The 19,045-nt window shown below is 37.1% G+C and overlaps 1 protein-coding gene across 1 annotated transcript in view; it reads left to right on the forward strand.

Moving 5' to 3' along the window:
* The first annotated feature begins 9,538 nt into the window (after window positions 1–9,538).
* LOC311286585 (sialoadhesin-like) overlaps window positions 9,539–19,045 on the forward strand; it is a 71,441-nt gene continuing 61,934 nt past the window's right edge. The window contains exons 1-3 of the mRNA XM_084402814.1: window positions 9,539–9,774; window positions 10,087–10,149; window positions 14,087–14,434. Of these exons, the coding sequence (XP_084258940.1) occupies window positions 10,095–10,149; window positions 14,087–14,434 (403 nt within the window). The 5' untranslated portion in view covers window positions 9,539–9,774; window positions 10,087–10,094. The remainder of the gene's footprint in view (window positions 9,775–10,086; window positions 10,150–14,086; window positions 14,435–19,045) is intronic.

Here is a 19,045-nt window from a genome sequence, read left to right on the forward strand (position 1 = left end):
TCAGAATGAAATCTCTTTGGCATTTTATGTGGCCTCTTTTTACTTGTTGTGTCCTCTGTTTAAAAATGTGACGTTTCGGTAACAAGCTGGCATTTCTGGGAGGCTTTGGCACAAGAGTCTGTAAAATATATGTCCAATAATATTATAGATGGCATTTAGAAATTTTGGCAGTAATCAGAAAAGGTTTTAACATCACCTTCATGAGTCAGGCGTCACACTTAAATCTTGAAATAGTATCACTAAACCTGTTCTTAACCAAAAATTTTTCAGCAAGAACTGCCTCCATTTTTGCTTGTCAGGAATCGCATTGTTTTTTACCAACTGCCTTGAGTTCGTGTAGGTCCAGAAACAGAATATTCCCTATTTAAAATGAATGAATGAATGAATGAAAATAAATAAATAAATACAATTAGCATTTCACAGTGGATTTTCACATTGTAAGCATGAGTGTAAGTGTAATGTTATTTTAAAGTTTAGTGAATAAAAGCATACTTTGATCGTTTCCTCCAACAAAGTGGTTGGGATAATTTCTACAGAATTATCATCTGCAAACTCGACCACTGCAAAAGTCTCCATCTGTTGAGAGATAAAAAAACAATGCTTTCATACACTGTTAACCCTTTCTGTAAAAAAAGGCCAGATTCTGACAATATCATACCATTTTCCATTAAAACAGTAATATACCGTAGAAAATAAAAGTAGCCTACAGGAATATACTGTGAATTAACAGTGCTCAAAGTCGACACTCAGAGGCTGTTTTCCCAATCACACCCTATACCCTCATTCACTATTCCCTACATTAGTTCACTAATATAGTCCACTTGAATGAAAAGAAGTGAGTGAATTGAGAAACTGATGAACACCTGATAAGCAGAATCACTGAAGGACAGAGAAACAAGAACAGAAAAAAGAGAAACACAAGAACTACAACTGACTTCCAGCAACACTGAGTGTGAAACCAGTTTACAAACCAGTTTACGATTATTTTTTTCATACATGTACAAAAGTTCTTGTTGAGAATTAACAGAGATTTAGTTAATAATAAAGTTTGTTGTCACCATGATGGAGATCAGTATTTGCTTTAGTTGGTCTCTTGTCCCTTGTCTTTTTACCATTCATCTCTCTCTGACTGCTGTAACAGTGAGTTTATAAAACACATTTGTTATGCCAAGAAAGAGCCAAGAAGAAGATCATCAGGAGTTTTGGGCATTTGTGATGATGTCACAATTATTGTGGACATGTCTGATTCTCTGATCTTTCCTATATATATTCTTTGAATTTATGGGTATTTCATATTTAGCATATATCTGTGAATCTACAACATGAAATCAATATTTCTGTAATCAATGAAGAATATTGTAACCATACAGTGCTGTAAAACATTTTTAACTCCTGCTTTACTCAGACTCAGACACAATCAGACACAGACACAAACACACACACACACAGACACAAACACACACACACACAGACACAAACACAAACACAAACACAAACACAAACAAACAAACAAACAAACAAAAACACACACACACACACACACACACACACACACACACACACACACACACACACACACACACACACACACACACACACACACACACACACACACACACACACACACACACACACACACACACACACACACACACACACACACAATCAGCATATGAATCTCAACAATGGTGACAATCAAAAGTCTCATGTCGCAATGCATGCTGGGTTCCAGGAAAGTATAAAACTCCCAGCATGCACTGCTGCATGAATAAAAATATATATATATATATTGCCACCATTGTTGAGATTCATGTGCTAATTTGTGATATCTCTGTGTTTCTGAAAGAAAGTGTAGCTCTGTTTTGTTTGTTTATACATGATCTGTTAAAAAAAAAAGAGTCATTGTAATTTATTGCTATGGTTTCACAGTGGTGCTAATGTAACACTTTTGATTGAGGATTAAATTCTGAACGAGTGAGAATGAACTCCTTAGTGAATGAACAGGCTATATGATGATTTTGTCATCATAATCAACATAACCGCAATCATTCACTAACTCTGTGTGTGCACAAGTGTGACTTGCACAAAAAAAAACACTAATGTTTTAGCATCAGCATCCCAACTAAAGCAAGCACTGATCTCTATAATGGAAACTTCAAACCAAACATTTTCAATTAAACATCTCAATAACAACTTCTGTAGATGTATGACAGAAATAAAGTCATACTGGTTAATAATAAGTGTAATAATTTGTAATGGCTGGAAGTCAGTTGTAGTTCTTGTGTTTCTCTATTTTCTGTTCTAACAGCAGGTGTTCATCACTAATGCTCAACAATCACTTACATATTCACTTAATTATCTCACTGTAACACTGTCTCAATGTTACTTTTACTCTTTGTGTACTCCTGTGGGGTTGAAAGGGTTAACAGTGTAAGATAAAAAGTCACACCCACAGAATGTATTTTAACAGTAATAAACTGTAAGTTATAAAACTGTTTTATACTGGCAACACTGTTGCCAGTAGTTTACTGTAAAATCTTGTTTTGTGGGTCACCATTGTGCTGAAGAGTAGAGCCTGTGCTTCAGTCCAGGAGAAGATCTACAAACATTGATGATATGCTACATGTTGCTTTATTTAACAGGCGGTGACTGTGTAGTTGCTGGTCCAGTGGAAATCTCTTTATGTTCAATAGTTTTTTAGTGGTCTCAAATGAAAGAAGTTCACAGTAATACTTTGCTCACGTTGTTAATGACATTTAAATATTTAATACATTTAAATGACAGTTGGTCAATTTAAGGCAGTCGGTTTCTGCAAGTGTAATTAGTTAACTCGAATTTTAGTGCATTTTTACAGTAAATTACTGGCAACAGTGTTGCCAGTATTTTACTGTAAAAAAACCCGGTAAGGTCTAACAGTGTATTACAAACGCACAGCCTGTCAATATGCACAGCACAATCTCTGGTCCTGAATTAACACTGCTCTTATATGAGTTCACTCTACAGCAAGGGTCTTCAACCAGGGGTCTGCAGCGGTCCGCAGCGGGGGTCCGCAAATTAGTGTTTGATCACAAATCATTTTTGCTATAACATGGGTACGAAAAAAAATTCAACGTCAAATTGAAATATTCACCCTGAAACGAAAGCAAGACCATCCTCAGCCCATGGAAGAACGACCCATACAGTGAACGGTTCAAAAGGCAGACCCTCATCTTCCTGCTCTCCCAGCCCAGTGTCCAGACATTACAAGCGGAAACGTAGTCCGTCGGTTGTGAGGTGAGGTGGGGTGGGATAGGAAAGAGAGTTAAAGTGTATTCAGTATGGCCAAAACAATGTTTCCTGGTTTTCTTCAATCATTACGCCGGTTTTTGTTTGCTGCTGTTCTGGGATTAGTGTCATTTTGGATTGTCTTGACTGCACTTTGAAACAACCAACATCCGTGAGTCACTTGGGTCTTGCAAAAGTGGTTGAGATTTCTCAAAACCCTTGCACAATAACATTCGGGAGCCTGACTCATCCATCTCATCCCTCTCTTCAATGGCCACGCAACATTTCCCCTCCCCGAGAATGAAAGCATTGTTTGGTCTTGTGGTTTTGAACTTTGTGGTGACCACTGATTGAGTGTCAGAAAATGTGACCTCTGCATCAGACGTTTGGCCACTTGAACAAGCGGCTTCTTTCCTGACCTTACGAGTCGTTTAAGCTTTCCCAGAAAGTTTTCGAATTGGAAAGCGCTGCAAGCGTCAAGACAACCAAAATTCATGGCCTCTGCTGAAAGATGTATCATGGAATGTATGTTGTACCATGAAATGATCACCATACAGTTCTTTAGTTTTTTCTACAAAGTATTTCATCAGCTGACTGCTGTAGCAGTTGTGGTCCACTGCCAAGTTTGGTGAAAGAAGAAGACCCAAGGCAACACTGAATGTCATAAAATTATCGTACAGCTGGTCGGCCAGATTTCCGTTTAGTACAATCTTGCCAGTGTACACGGCAAACTGCCGCAGTTCTGTTGCCTTCCACCTATCTATGTCGTCCAGACCCCTTGGTTTTCTAGCAAAACAGCTCAGAATGTATTTTCTGAGTGCCAGCAGCCGTTGGGTCACTTCATTGATTTGTCCAGCTGACATTCGCACATTCCAGTTTCCTCTCATCCACTCTGTGATACATTTTTTTGTGACCCCAGGCAGGCTTGGTGCATATAGTCTATTGGAAATTGGTTGTCCAAAGGGAGGATGTCCAAATGCCGTTTTGACCTTTCAGCACGGTTTGGAAGGACCAAGTGTCAGTGTCACCGGAAAGACTCTTATAGGTGTGGAGGATGGGCCATAGATTTGCTTTGTTGCTTTTGAAAATGGCCAGTCCATCTATATTGAATGATAACTCCAGTGTTGTTATTCCGTCAGTTACATCCCTTGGGTAGTGCTGCAACTGCTCGCAATGAACACACTCCATCCCTGACTTCATCACTCACTGAAAAAAATGTGTGACATTTACTTAAAGGGGTCATGACATGGTTTTTTCTTTTCTTTTATTATGTTCCCTTAGGTGCAATTATAGTATTACTATAGTTTTTTGGACAAAAAACGTTTAAAATTGAGTGATTTATGACCTTTTCCCACCCTGTTTCTCATGCTCTGATTCAAACAGTCTGTTTTGGGGGTGTTTCCCCTTTAAGAGTTCAATGTTAACACCCACTGTTATGATTGGCTAACGTCAGCGCCTATGCATCAATTATTAACATAGATATAGAAAGCCAGAAAATGAACCATCTGTCCACCACTAACAACTAAGAATGGATTACCCCGTGTCCACATGGACAGTGTGAAGCTATTTTGAATGAATATGTCAGATTTGTAACCAGAAACACTTGAATACGGGTTATTTTGATGCATATGCGCGAGGGAGGGAGGGAGAGAGAGAGAGAAAGACAGTGAGAGAGCGCGCGCGCGGCCGGGGCGCTCTTGCTCGCTCTCTCAGTAACATGCGCCCTGTCACAATCGTCTCTACACATCACTCACCGATCAAATAAGGCTTTGGCGGCCCCATAGCAATCTTGTAAAGAGACCCACTCGCTGCACGTCGACGACTGAACTCCTGTGGGGCGCGTGACAACGAATCATGCGACGATGCGAAATGACTATGAGGCACAGACAGTAGTCTTGTGCTGGAGGCGGTCATATGCAAACGACTGGTGCGTCACTTCGTACCGTGACGTCACTTCTTACCATGGATCCAGAACGAGCTGTATTTAGAGCTTGATTAAATAAATGATTCGTTTATAATGGGGAGGGCGTCTAAAGCTATGAAACTTGCAGGAAGTTTTAATGGTACAAAGACCTCTTATATACCAAAAGATCAAGGCAAATTTGGTTTCTCATGTCATGACCCCTTTAAAAAAAGCTAGGCAACTTTTTCCACACAGAAAGTGCTTGTAATCTTTACTCGGGCTATTTCAATTAGTAATTAATTGTAAAAGTAATTAAATTGAACAAATCATAATTGAGTAATAATTAATCCAATTAATTCCTTAAAAGTTAACCATTTAAAATGAGTAAAATTTACAAAATATCTTTTATTGCCAACATTGAAGACACCTGGTGTTAACAAGCAGAATCACTGAAGGAGAAAACCATAATTAAAGTCACCATTATGGAGATCAGTGTGTGTTTTAGTTGGGCTCTTGACCCTTAAATTATCAACTTTAAGTTTTGTTTGGCTGCTGTACATGAGTTATAACAGCCAGATGAACAAAGAGAAAAGGTGATCTGATGGTGTTGGTTGTGTTTTAACATAATCATTAATTCACAAGAATTAGACCTGAATCACTGAACTCATATAGAGCCCAATTTAGTTAGATTAACTATATTAATTACAGCAGCACTGGCCTTGTACGGTAGAATATTTGTAACTTTTACAATGTAAACAAATATAATTTCTAAAAAGTTTCTCTTATACAAAAAAGAGACAAACAGACATCAATAATCAGCCTGTGAATCTCAACAATGGTGACATTTATAAAGCATGTTGCAGTGCATTCTGGGTGCCACCAATCAAAACTCATTCATGGCTCCCATCATACATTGCTGCATGAATAAATAATGAGCTTATGATCAGAGGTGATCTGTTTGTCACCATTGCTGAGATTCATATGCAAAATCTTGATGTGTGTGTGTGCCTAAAAAAAGTGTATATATATATTTTTTTTTTATTATTGATTTGATCATTTGGATTGAATTGAACAGGCTAAAAATATTATGCTGCTATAGATAACCTAACTCATAAATTGAACTCTATATGAGTTCAGTGCTTCAGGTCAAATGATTGTGAAATAATGATTATGTTAAAACAACCAACACCATCAGATCACCTTTTCTCTTTGTTCATCTGGCTGTTATAACTCATGTACAGCAGCCAAACAAATCTTAAAGTTAATAATTTAAGGGTCAAGAGCACAACTAAAACACACACTGATCACCACAATGGTGACTTAAATTATGGTTTTCTCCTTCAGTGATTCTGCTTGTTAACACCAGGTGTCTTCAATGTTGGCAATAAAAGATATTTTGTCAATTTTACTCATTTTAAATGGTTAACTTTTAAGGAATTAATTTGATTAATTATTACTCAATTATGATTTTTTTCAATTTAATTACTTTTACAATTAATTACTAATTGAAATAGCCCGAGTAAAGATTACAAGCACTTTCTGTGTGGAAAAAGTTGCCTAGCTTTTTTTAAGTAAATGTCACTCCACATTTTTTTCAGTGCTGTTTTAATATGTCTCGGAGTTTGCTGCAAGGTTCTTGCTGTTAAAGTCAGCTCTGGATGTCCATTTTTTCTAAGTCCTTTCAGAGGGTCATCAATGGCAATGTGTTTAATAAGATGTTTTGTAGCCCAACCCTTCAAAAATGTTGAGATGCAGGGTGGAGTGAGGCTGGAGGCATTTGATTCACATCCTCAGGCCCTGAAGTGCAGTTGTCCTCACTGAAGACATGATCCTCATTCTCATGTTCTGAACTGCAGTTTTCTCCACTGACTCCTGTCTCTGCACATTTAAAAGCACCCCAGATGTCCTTGTCATTTCTTTCATCCACATTGACCTGATCTTGACCATGTTGAGATGTTGAGATACTGGAAGGCATTTTGATTGGTCTCCAATAATCCTTTCAGTTAGTGACTTCCGGGCACAATTCCATTGCCTTGTGTACCTTTGCCTTCTGGATTTTGAGTTCATTCTAAAATCTGAATATTTGCTTTCATCAAATATTTTGCAATAGTAAGTACAAGGAGAATACATTACATATCCAAAAGTATTGAAAGAGGGGTTTTGTTATGTGTCATTTGTAAAATGATAAGTTATGCAATAAAATTGTAACAGAGCAAGCACTTATTCTGATTTTTTTTGTATTCATCAGGATTTGCACAGTGTGGGCCATACTGTCCATATACAGTCTAGGTGCTGAACTGAATAGTTGCTAAATTATTAGCTTAGATAACATCACAACTTGACGACCGAGGCAGAGCAGAGAACAAAACTCCTGCTTGCCGCGGTAATTGGACTTGTGCCAAGGTTGATACAGGTAAGCATTTTTACTATGTTCTTATCTTTTGAGAATGTTTTACTGTTTTGTAGTGATCTGATTTATCAGCAGTGTGTGAATTCAGCCACTCAACACACAGAAACAGTGCAGTCTTCGGAATTTGGGAGAAATGTTTTCAGTAGCTTATTAAAGTCATGTTGATACAACGTAATCTACTTAAGTAAATAATTTCAGAATCTGTTCAAAGATAATCAGTACAATAACATCAAATGCTCAGAGATAAAGAGTAAAAGATGTACCTGACTCAAGAAATACATAATGCTGAGTGTCTGAAAGATCTCAATACAAATCACCCTGAGCCTCTTGTTGCATTTCTCCTATTTACATGATTGATTTATAAACATGACAGAACATTTTTTTTCATAAAAGTGAACAATATAGACAGAAATACAACTTTAGTAACTTTTATTACTTCTAAAATCAACATGTCCAAGAGTCAGATGTAAAAGCTGCTGTAATGGCAGTAAAGTGCACTGGATCTTTTTGACCACTAGATGACAGTAAAGTCAATGGAAGTGCAGGAAAGATTTGAGTAATGGATGTAATTCCTCTATTTTGAGAGGCTGTTCACTGCAGAGTCGTGGGTGGAGAGAGAAGTCCAGCTCTTCTCTCTGGATGTAATTTGGGTGTAATGGGTGGAGCGAGACGGTTCAATAACACCCTAACCGACCCATAGCTCTCTCCCTCCACCCATTAGATCCACTGAGGAGGAGCTGGACGTCATTTGGCTCTGCAGTGAACATCACTGCTCCATTATTAGGAGTTATTAAATAGATCCATCAGTGATGTATTAGTGTTTATCAGGCTTGTGCACAATTCAGAATTGAATTGAGAATGACTCCTTAATTCCAATTCAATTCTTGAATTTGAATTGAATTTGAATTGATGTCAAAAACAGGATCTAGAATTACAATTCGAATTTGAATTAAAGGAAGCAGAATTGCAATTCAATAAAAATTCAAAGAAATTCATATACATATTTTAAGTGAAGTGTTTAACAATGAAGCTTTACGTCAGATATGATTGCATTATAAATGATATTGGTTTGAACTACTTGTACAGATTACATTAAAAGGATATGTTTTCCCCCAGCGATGAATGTTAAAAGCAAAGTAAAAAAAAAAAAAAACGAATTAAACAACATTGAGGGGGTAATTTATTTCAAGAATTTGATCAATATCTATTTTAGAACAAAATGTATTTTTGAGGAAATTTTTTTTGAGGAGTAAATAGTTACGTGAAATGAAATTTCTGTTAATAAATTACAAAATTAATGTAATTGTATTTAGTTGTATTACTGAGGTAAAATGTTTAATTCAATTACTAATCAACTTAAAACGAAATTGCTTTGCATTGATAAAGTTATCCAAATAAAGTAATCCAAACCACATTTATAATGGGTAACTAATAACAGTAATAAGCAAAAACATTTCCAAAATAACCTTCCTAACACTGAATGCATGTGAGACTCAACACATTCTTTCTGTTGTGTGACTGAGTGGAATTTCTTTGAATTGCCATGAATTTAATTCCACTTCCTGTCATTCCAATTCAAATTCAATTCAATGTCCTGTGGGGCGGAGTAAATTCAATTCAAATTCAAATTCATGAATTGAATGGAGGGCAATTCTCAAATTCTGAATTTTGCACAAGCCTGGTGTTTATGAAGACCATTAAAACTATTTCTCCTGTATCTGTCTCTGAGTGCTTGTGTCGTCTGTCAGAAACTGGCATTGACCCACTTAAACTCAATGTAGTTGCTGATGGTTATGACTGTGTGTGTGTCTTTGTGTGTGTGTGGGTGTCATGTGTTAAACACAGAGTTTGTGTCAGAAACAGGAAGTGAAACTTGTAAAGATGCTGCTCAGACGCTCCTGCAGACATGATGAGCATCTTTACACTGTTCTTTCTCAAAGCAAACATCTTTCACATATTCTCTCACAAAGATCTGACAATACTGAGCTCAACAGCGATTAAGCTTGTTGTGTGTTTGATACATTTCTTCTCCAGTTGTTCTTGTGTAGTTGAGATGACGGTCACTCATAACCAGGAAGAGGAAGACCAACATTTAGTTGCACAATATAAAGTGTGAAAACTGCAGCGTCTGATGCCTTAAACTGCGGATGTTTTTCTCATTTGGCCGTCGACACTGAAACATTGACACTTCAGAGCGGTAAGACCATTTTACTGTTATTTAAAATAGTTCAGTAGAGCTACGATTGATGTTTGTAAAACTGTTTTAGGTGAATGTTGATTTGATGAAGTATTTAAACTCCAGAAGCTCAATATCTGTTGTAGATTCATGTGTAAATATTGTGTGAAGCTCTTTAGACACACGAGGCCTGACATGAGAAACATCATCAGTTCACATCAAGCCTTCAATGAGCCGTGAATTATTAATCATCATGTGCTTTATCAATAGAGTTTGTGATGTTGTGTATAGATGATGCTCATAATGTCATAATTGTCAGTTTTATGATTGCAGAAGTCACTATGGTGTCGTCTCTCATAAAGTCTCTTCCTCTGATCGTAGTGATCATGACTGCGGGTGAGTCTTCAGTTACACTCACTATACTGATATTTGGTAACACTTTACAATAAGGTTCATTAGTTAATATGAACTTAGAATTAAGAATACTTATTCAGCATTTATTAATCTTAGTTAATATTAATTTTTACATTTACTAATACATTATTGAAATCAGAAGATGTATTTGTTAACATTAGTTAATGCACTGTGAATTAACATGAACAAATAATGAACAGCTCTATTTTTATTAACTAACATTATCAAAGATTAATGAATACTGTATCAAATGTATTGCTCATTGTTAGTTCATGTTAGTTAACACATAATGAACCTTATTGTAACGTGTTATCAGATATTTTAACACACTTTGAAAAGATGATTGAGCTCTTCACACTTTGTATTTTTTTTATAAACTCTGACATGTACGGTGGCTGAGAGAGTTCAACATGCTGCAACTGAAGAAAACACATGCAAATAGAAAAAAAAATTGTCTAAAAAAATCTTATTGAAAATTAACAGAGCTTTAGATGTTGATGATTTATTGAAAATAAGTTCTGGTTTAGTCACCATTATGGTGATCAGTCTGTGCTTTAGTTGGGCAGTTTGACACTTGATTTTTTCAACATTACTCTGGCTATTGTAACTATGTTTGTTATGGAATGAACAGTAAGAGAAAACATGATGATGATGTAATCATCATGTAATTGTCTCATTTACGGATCTCATTCAGAGTCTAGTTTCTGATTATATAGGTTATGTGTTAAGAATATCACATCATTGAGTACAGTTGTATTGGTCACCAGCTGGAGTGCCCTTGAAAGCCACCAGAGGGCACTTCACACCACTCTCACGTTCACTCACAGACTACATCTCCCATCATTCTCTGCCTGGACTCATCAGCACTCATTATCACATTCACCTGTATCTCATCTTCTTGTTTACTTCACCCCATATAAGCCTGGTTCACCCCTTCACTCACTGCGAAGTTTTGTATGTTGTTGCACTGCACTTCTGAGCGTTTTCCCTGGTTTTCTTGTCTCTTGGTTTTTTGTATTTCTTGCCTATCCCGTGGATTTCTCTTGTGCCTCTGACCCCTGTTTTGTTTTGTTTGTTTGTTTGTTTGTTTGGACTGTCTTCCTGTGCTTGACCCTCTGCTTGTTGGATTACGATTCTGGATAACCCCTTTAATAAAAGCTGCATTTGGATCCTCTACCCTCGTGTCTCAGAGCGGTTCGTAACAACAGTGGCCACAGGACTGCACATCTTGATATTCAACACTGGTGTGATGATAACTTGAAAATATTAATAACTTCACTAAAAAAAAAAAAAAAAAAAAGCAACAGCACCTGAATAAACAGATATCAAGAATCAGCATATGAATCTCAACAATGGTGACATACTTCATGCCACAATGCATGCTGGGAGCCATGAGTTTATACCATGGTGGATCCCAGCATGCATTGAAGCATGAACTATTGAGATTCATATGCTGATTCTTGATATCTGTGTGTATTCAGATGATGTTGCTTTTAAAAAAAAGAGACGTTATTAATATTTTTCAATATGTTTTGATAAACACTGTTAAAAAGACCAAAACCAACCTTATACAGTAAATGCCCAGAGTCAAGAGCCCAACTAAAGCAAACACTGATCACCACAACGGTGAGTACAAGCCAAACTATTATTAAGAACTTTTGTAGACGTCTGACAGAAATAACGTCATTCTGGTTAGTAATAAGTGAAGCTGGTAATGTCGTTTGTGGAGTTGTCTTCAGAGGTCTAATGTCCTCTTTAATCTTCATTAATCTTCAGTTGATTTCATCTAAGGCTGTGGTTGAAGTCAGTTTTAGGTCTTGTGTTTCTCTTTCCTTTGGAGATTCTGCTTGTTATCATCAGATGTCTTCAATAATGCTCAACCATCGCTCAATTAATCACTTAATAACCTAATTAACTCCAACACTGCTTCAGTGTTACTTATAACACTCTGAGGCCACATTTACACATAGCCGGGTATTTAGAGAAACGAATATTTCTCCCCCTCCGTTTTCAAAAATAACATCGTGCACACAACATCGTTTTCAAAAAAAGTTGTCGTTTACATCAACCCGCATAAATACGCCGTCGAGCAACATCATAATTATGCCAAACCTATGGGCGGCAGTGTAGGGAGAAGGATAAAGCCATGCAAGCCAATCAGAATCCTCAAAATCGACAACAACGAATAGCACGAGCGACTTCCAGTTCCTTTCAAAACAACAGACATGGCGTGAGATTCGTTTGTGTGGACAGACAGCGAAGCAAATGCAAACAGACCAAAACCGTTTGCACAAAAGTAAAAATGAGTACCACCTTAACAGCATCCATGATCAAATAGTAGCCAAACAAACTCTAAACATATAGGGCGCTCACATGACGTAAGCATTTTCTGGCGCATAATGTGACGTTTGAGAACCTAAAACTCTGTTTCTCCCAGTTGACACGGCAACACATAACCGGCATTTTCAGAAATCTCCACTTTGGCCGGAGTTTTTAGAAATAATCGTTTTCTTGGATAAAAACGGCGTTTTCGTGTAAATGACAGGCCAAAACGCAGGGAAATATCTGCGTTTTCCCATCGTGTAAACGGGGCCTGAGTGTGGACTCATATAAACACTGAGCAGTGTTAATTGATTAATTTGCTGTGTACAGAAACAAAAAATAAATAAATAAAAATAACCATAAATGGTGATAAACTGAGGCAAGCAGGCTTTGGAGAAATAAAACAAGATGGAGAGAGCTTCGTGACAAACTTGGACTTGACAGAGAATCTGCTCTAACATGTGTTTTAATAAACAGGTGAACAAATATATATTATTTATTGTACAGATAGTTATATTGCACTTTGTTTGTGCTTCAGTAACGCTTTTTATCAAGTCTGGTGATCAAGTCTATGGCAGTGAAAATAAATACAATATGTGTTGCACAAAAATATTTAGCCACTACTTTAAACACGTAAAACTGTGCAGCATTAACCCACCAAATCATTTGATAAATAGTCACATATAAGTAACAGGCTATTATATCATTACATTTCATGTTCCTTGCAGATAATTCTGTCAGGTCACGAATCACAGGATCCAAAATACGAATAATGGTAAGGTTAATTTAGCAAGCAAGACAAACAAGACAGGAAGGCTGGTGAAGTCTCTGGTCGGTGGTAGGTCCTTGGCAGCGCAGGGTGACTGCAGTGGGCTGAACACGGTCCTGGAGAACGAGGATGACTGAAGCGATCAGAGAAACCCTCAGCAAGCAGAACCCAACAACGCTGGCAGAGAGACGCAGGATAAATTCGTGAGACAGAAGTACCAGGCGGAAAACAACACAGACACAAGACCAGACAGAGGAATCAGCAAACAATGATCTGACACTGAACATGACAAACACAGCACTACATATAGGACTCATAAATGAGGCACACCTGTGACTGATCTGATTGCTCATCAGCACAGCTGACACTGATGGGCAATCAGATCAGAGCAGTACACACAGAATGAACAAGCAAACCCGCAAACCATGACAAATTCATTACGATGACATTAAACAATGTGATCAAACGTACAGGTTATAAAAAACTAATTCATTACCTCATCCGTGAACATGATTCGTGAATTCTATACATCTCTGGATGGTGAAAACGACAATCTCCCATCGTTCCACTCTCCTTCATAGCGTCATCAAGCTTAGTGTTTGTTATTGGTTTGATAATTCGACCTCTGGCGGCGAAAACTTACATATTGTGCCTTTAATTTACAGGTGTTTTTTCTATTTTCATGTTGAGCTCTCTCAGCCACCGTAGGCATGATTATGCTGTCGGTTAAAATAAAAAGGGTGAACAGTGAAAAAGATATATATATATATTTTTTACATTGCTTCAAAACACCTGAAAGTCTCTTCATTCCTCGTTTCTGTGTTTCAGGGGTTGATGGTCAGCAGGATCGGGGAGTGAATTACAGCCCTTCATATGTTTGTGCATTAAAGAGATCAACAGTGAAAATATCCTGTACTTTAACACATCCTGATGGTCATGAGATCAAAACAGTTTTCTGGACCAAAACTGTTGTAACTGATGGAGAACCACCAGATCTGTGTTTAGACCCAGAAAAAAAAGGAAGAGTTCAGTGTGTCAGAGAAGATAAAGACACTTCGAGCATCACTTTGACGGCTGTAACAGAAGCTGATAAACACATCTACTACTGCAGATTTACTACAGATAAAGCGGATGGGAAATGGACGGGGATTCCTGGAGCTCAGCTTGACGTCACAGGTAAAACTAGTCAACTCTCAGAAATAGACTAGACCGAGAAATTAAATAAGCAGAAATTAATCTCGAAATCTCTCCTGTGCACACTCATGAGAGTTTATGAGAGCAGCAGTTCATGCCGGCACACCGTTGAAGAACATGTGCACCATTTTGACTAATTAAAAACAAGACTCAAAAACACAATGTCTACCCACATAACATTTTGACGTCCCAGATGCAGAGGTGGAGAGTCCAGGGGTCAGAAAGTAAAAGTCCTGCCATATGTTTATTCCACCCATGAACTCACACAGCAAAAACTCCAGTGTTAAATGAACTCTCCTGTGAGTTTATTTGGCTCCAGACTCAAGAATGTTAAAGTTAATGAGATAATTTAGTGATTGATTGAGTGATGATTGAGCATTATTGAAAACACCTGATGTTAACAAGCAGAATCACCTTTCTTTTTTCTTTTTTTTTTTACAAGAAAATCTATTTTTTAAGTTACCATTATGGTGATCAGTGTTGCTTTAGTTGGGCTCTTGACCCTTAAACTAATGACGTCAGATTTAGTTTGAAATTATAACTCTCAGATGAGCAAACAGAAAAGCTGATCAGGTGGTGTTGATTATGTTTTGATGTAATCATCATTACACCTGAATCACTGATCTCATTTAGAGCATAATCTCTGACTTAAATTTATATTGGTCATTACAGCATCACCGTGATTCTACAGAATAAGATCCAGATTTTTCAGTATTAACTACATTATTTCTTAAAAGTTGTTCTTATATATATATATATATATATACAAAATCTTTCTTTAAGGCACACACAGACATCAAGAATCAGTGTATGATTCTCAACAATGGTGACAAAAAGAATATTCAATTAGGAAAAGGAAATTACTATTGATATTGCAATGCATGATGGGAGCCATGAATGAGTTTTGATTGGTGGCACCCAGAATGCACTGCAACATGCTTTATTATTGTCACCATTGTTGATAATCACAGGCTGATTCTTGATGTCTGTGTGTGATGTCTTGAAGTCAAATTCAAATTGATGTCAAATTCTTTTGATCAGAACAATTTTTCAGAAATCTTTTTGATTGTATTGAATATGCTGAAAATAGTATACTGCAGAATCACATGCTGCTGTAATCAACAAGGTAAACCTAACTCTCTAAATGAGTTTTGTGATTCAGGTCAAATTATGATTATGTATAACCATAACTAGCACCACCTGACCAACTTTTTCTCTTTGTTCATCTGGCAGTTATAACTCAGATACAACAGCCAAACAATATCTAATGTTATTAGTTTAGGGGTCAAGAGGCCAACTAAAGCCAACACTGATCACCATAATGGTGACATAAAAAAGAGATTTTCTCCTTTGGTGATTCTGCTTGTTAACATCAGGTGTCTTCAATAATGCTCAATCATCACTCAATCAATCACTAAATTGTCTTATTAACTTTAACACTCTTGAGTCTGGAGCCAAATAAACTCACAGGAGAGTTCATTCATGGGTGGAATAAACATATGGCAGGACTTTTACTTTCTGACCCCTGGACTTTCCACCTCTGCCCAGATGCGGCACACATCTGGCACACGTGGAACGATGATCTAGCCCACATGTGCTGTTTGTGGAGTTGTTTAATCCTCCTCTGCTGAGATCTTCACAGATTTAATGTCTTCTTTTCTCTTATGTTGATTTCATCTCAGGCTGTGGCTGAAGTCAGTTGTAGTTCTTGTGTTTCTGTTCTCTTCTTTCCTTTAGTGATTCTGCTTGTTAACAGGCTTATTAAGGCTGAGATGACTCCATATTTAATATACACAGATGTTGTGGCTCAGATAAGGTCCAGTTCTGGTTTATTTTTTTGCTCTTGGCTGACATGTGGCATTGCTATGGCCTGCTTGTGGCCCAGATCTGGCAAACAGGAGCGGTCCGCCCTAGGGTCGTTATTCCACGCTGCATGTGGGCCAGATCATCTTTCCACGTGCCTTATGTGGGCCGGATCTGGGCCGACACAATGTTGCTATGTGCCTAGTAGGTAGGGCTGGGCGATTTAAATCGCGATATTGTTATGCGCATCTCGTCAGTAAAGCCGGTTCCTTGATTAGTAGTAAATCGCCATCACCTGCTTTCAGATGAAGCGGCATTTACTACAAAGAGCCGTAGTTAACTGACAAGCTGAGCCATATCGCATTAATATCGCGGACGTATCGCCAGCGATATTTAATGCGATATGGCTCAGCTTGTCAGTTAACTACGGCTCTTTGTATACAGCAAAACCTCCAGTGTTAAATTAACACCCCTGGGAGTGTATGAGTCCACACTCAAGAGTGTTTACGTTAATGAGATAACTAAGTGATTAATTTAGTGATGATTGAGCATTATTGAAGACACCTGATGTTAACAAGTAGAATCGCTGAAGGAGAAAATCGCAAATTGTAAGTTACCATTATTGTGATGGGTAGTTGCTTTAGTTGGGCTCTGACCCTTTCATGTGTACTTTAGATTTTGTTTGGCGGTTGTATCTGAGTTAAAACTGCCAGTTGAACAAAGAAAAAAAAAGTCATCTTTGTTGGTTATATTATGACAATCATCATTTGAACTTGATCACTGAGCTCATCAAGATCCTTCTTTCTGACTTCGATTTATGTTGTTGGTTACAGCATAACTGTGAATCTGAATAAATGGCCAGAATTTTTGATATAAAGGATTTCTTAAAACTTGTTTAAAAAAAAAAAAAAATCATTCTTTTAGGCACACACAGATGTCAAGATTCAGTCTATGCATCTCAACAATGGTGAGGAGCAGAATATTCAATGAGGAAAAGTAAATTACATAGACAATTCAGATCATAATTTATTCATACCGCAATGCATGATGGGAGCCATTAATGAGTTGTGATTGGTGGCAACCACTGCAACATGCTTTATTATTGTCACCACCATTGTTGAGATTCACAGGCTGATTATTGATGTCTGAACGTCTTTCTGATTAGAGCAATGTTTATTAAATATTTTGAATTATAAGTAAAGTCCTGATAATCATAGGCTGAAGAATCACTAAACTGCTGCTAACAAGTTAAACCAAACTATCTTAATATGTTTCACTTTTCAGATCACAGTATGATTATGTCAAAACATAACCAACACTATAAGATAACATTTTACTTTGTTCATTTAACTGTTATAAATCAATAACAGCAGACAAACAACAGTAAATATTAAAGTAAACATAATAATGGTCTAGAGCCCAACTAAAGCAAACACCCATCACCTTAATGGTAACTTACAATTTGTGCTTTTCTTCTTCAGTGATTCTGCTTGTTAACATCAGGTGTCTTCAATAATGCTCAATCATCACTAAATGAATCACTTAATTATCTTCTCAGCCCTAAATGCCGCTCCATCTGAAAGCAGGTGATGGTGATTTACTACTAAATCAAGGAACCGGCTTTACTGACGAGATGCGCATAACAATATCGCGATTTAAATCGCCCAGCCCTACTAGTAGGCTAAATAAACAACCGCAAACAGGACTTTTTTCAAAGTAAATTTGGGGAATTCATCCGCTCTAATCCTGAGCGCAAGTCCACCGTCAGTGTTGTGTAAAGTAGGCACTAGTAGGCAGTGTCCATTTCTGCTTACTGTCGCTGCACAGGCTCTTTTATTGTATATGACAGTGTAAACAGTTCAATAACCCTTTTATTTAAAGGCTTAATTTATGTCTCTTAGAACGGTACATTGCCTTACAATAGCAAACAGCATCAAAGATACCTAAAATGTGATGTGCAGTCAAATGTCTAGGTGTGTGTATGCTGTTTAAACTCACCGATATATACTCTTTGTTGTATTTCGCTGAGATTTGACGAGTTTTATAGACTTGATGAGTTTTTTAGACTTGATGAGTTTTTTAGACTTGATGTTTCTTGTTCAAATGTGATGTTAAATTAGAGATGGGCACAAATACATCAAAATGTATTACAAATCAAATGTATATTAAATACAATACAAAATACTGCTGTCAAATAATTTGTCATTTGAAAATACAAAAATATAAAAAACATTTAGAGAGAGTAACTGGATTTAGATACATGTATAGAATATCAGAATATCATTGTTTAGTGCAGAAGAAGCGCTTTTAAAAGGGAAGCGAGACAGCGAGAATGAGCTTCTTTTACATGTTTTATAAATGCAATTAATCCCAATGTTATTTTTGTTACTTGACCCAGCCACGGATATAACTGCGATCCGCGCTTCACCCCAGCTAGAAATGTTTTGTTCTAAAAACGTTCTGAGAACATTACCATGAAGGTCTAATAATGTTTTCAGCGGGTAGTTTTATTTTGGTTCCCAGAATGTTCTCCGAAAACGTACCCAGCAAAAACTCCAGTGATAAAAAGTTAATGAGATAATTAAGTGATTAATTGAGCGATGAGTGGCCATTATTGAAGACACCTGATGTTAACAAGCAGAATCACTGAAGGAGAAAAGCACTATTTTAAGTTACCATTATGGAGATCAGTGTTTGTTTTAGCTGGGCTCTTGACCCTTACATTTTTTTTCTTTAAATTTTATTTGGCTGTTGTAACTAAGTTATAACTCCCATAAAAGAGAAAAGATG

Source organism: Rutilus rutilus (genome assembly GCF_951802725.1).
Source record: "Rutilus rutilus genome assembly, chromosome: 2".
Lineage (NCBI taxonomy): Eukaryota > Metazoa > Chordata > Actinopteri > Cypriniformes > Leuciscidae > Rutilus > Rutilus rutilus.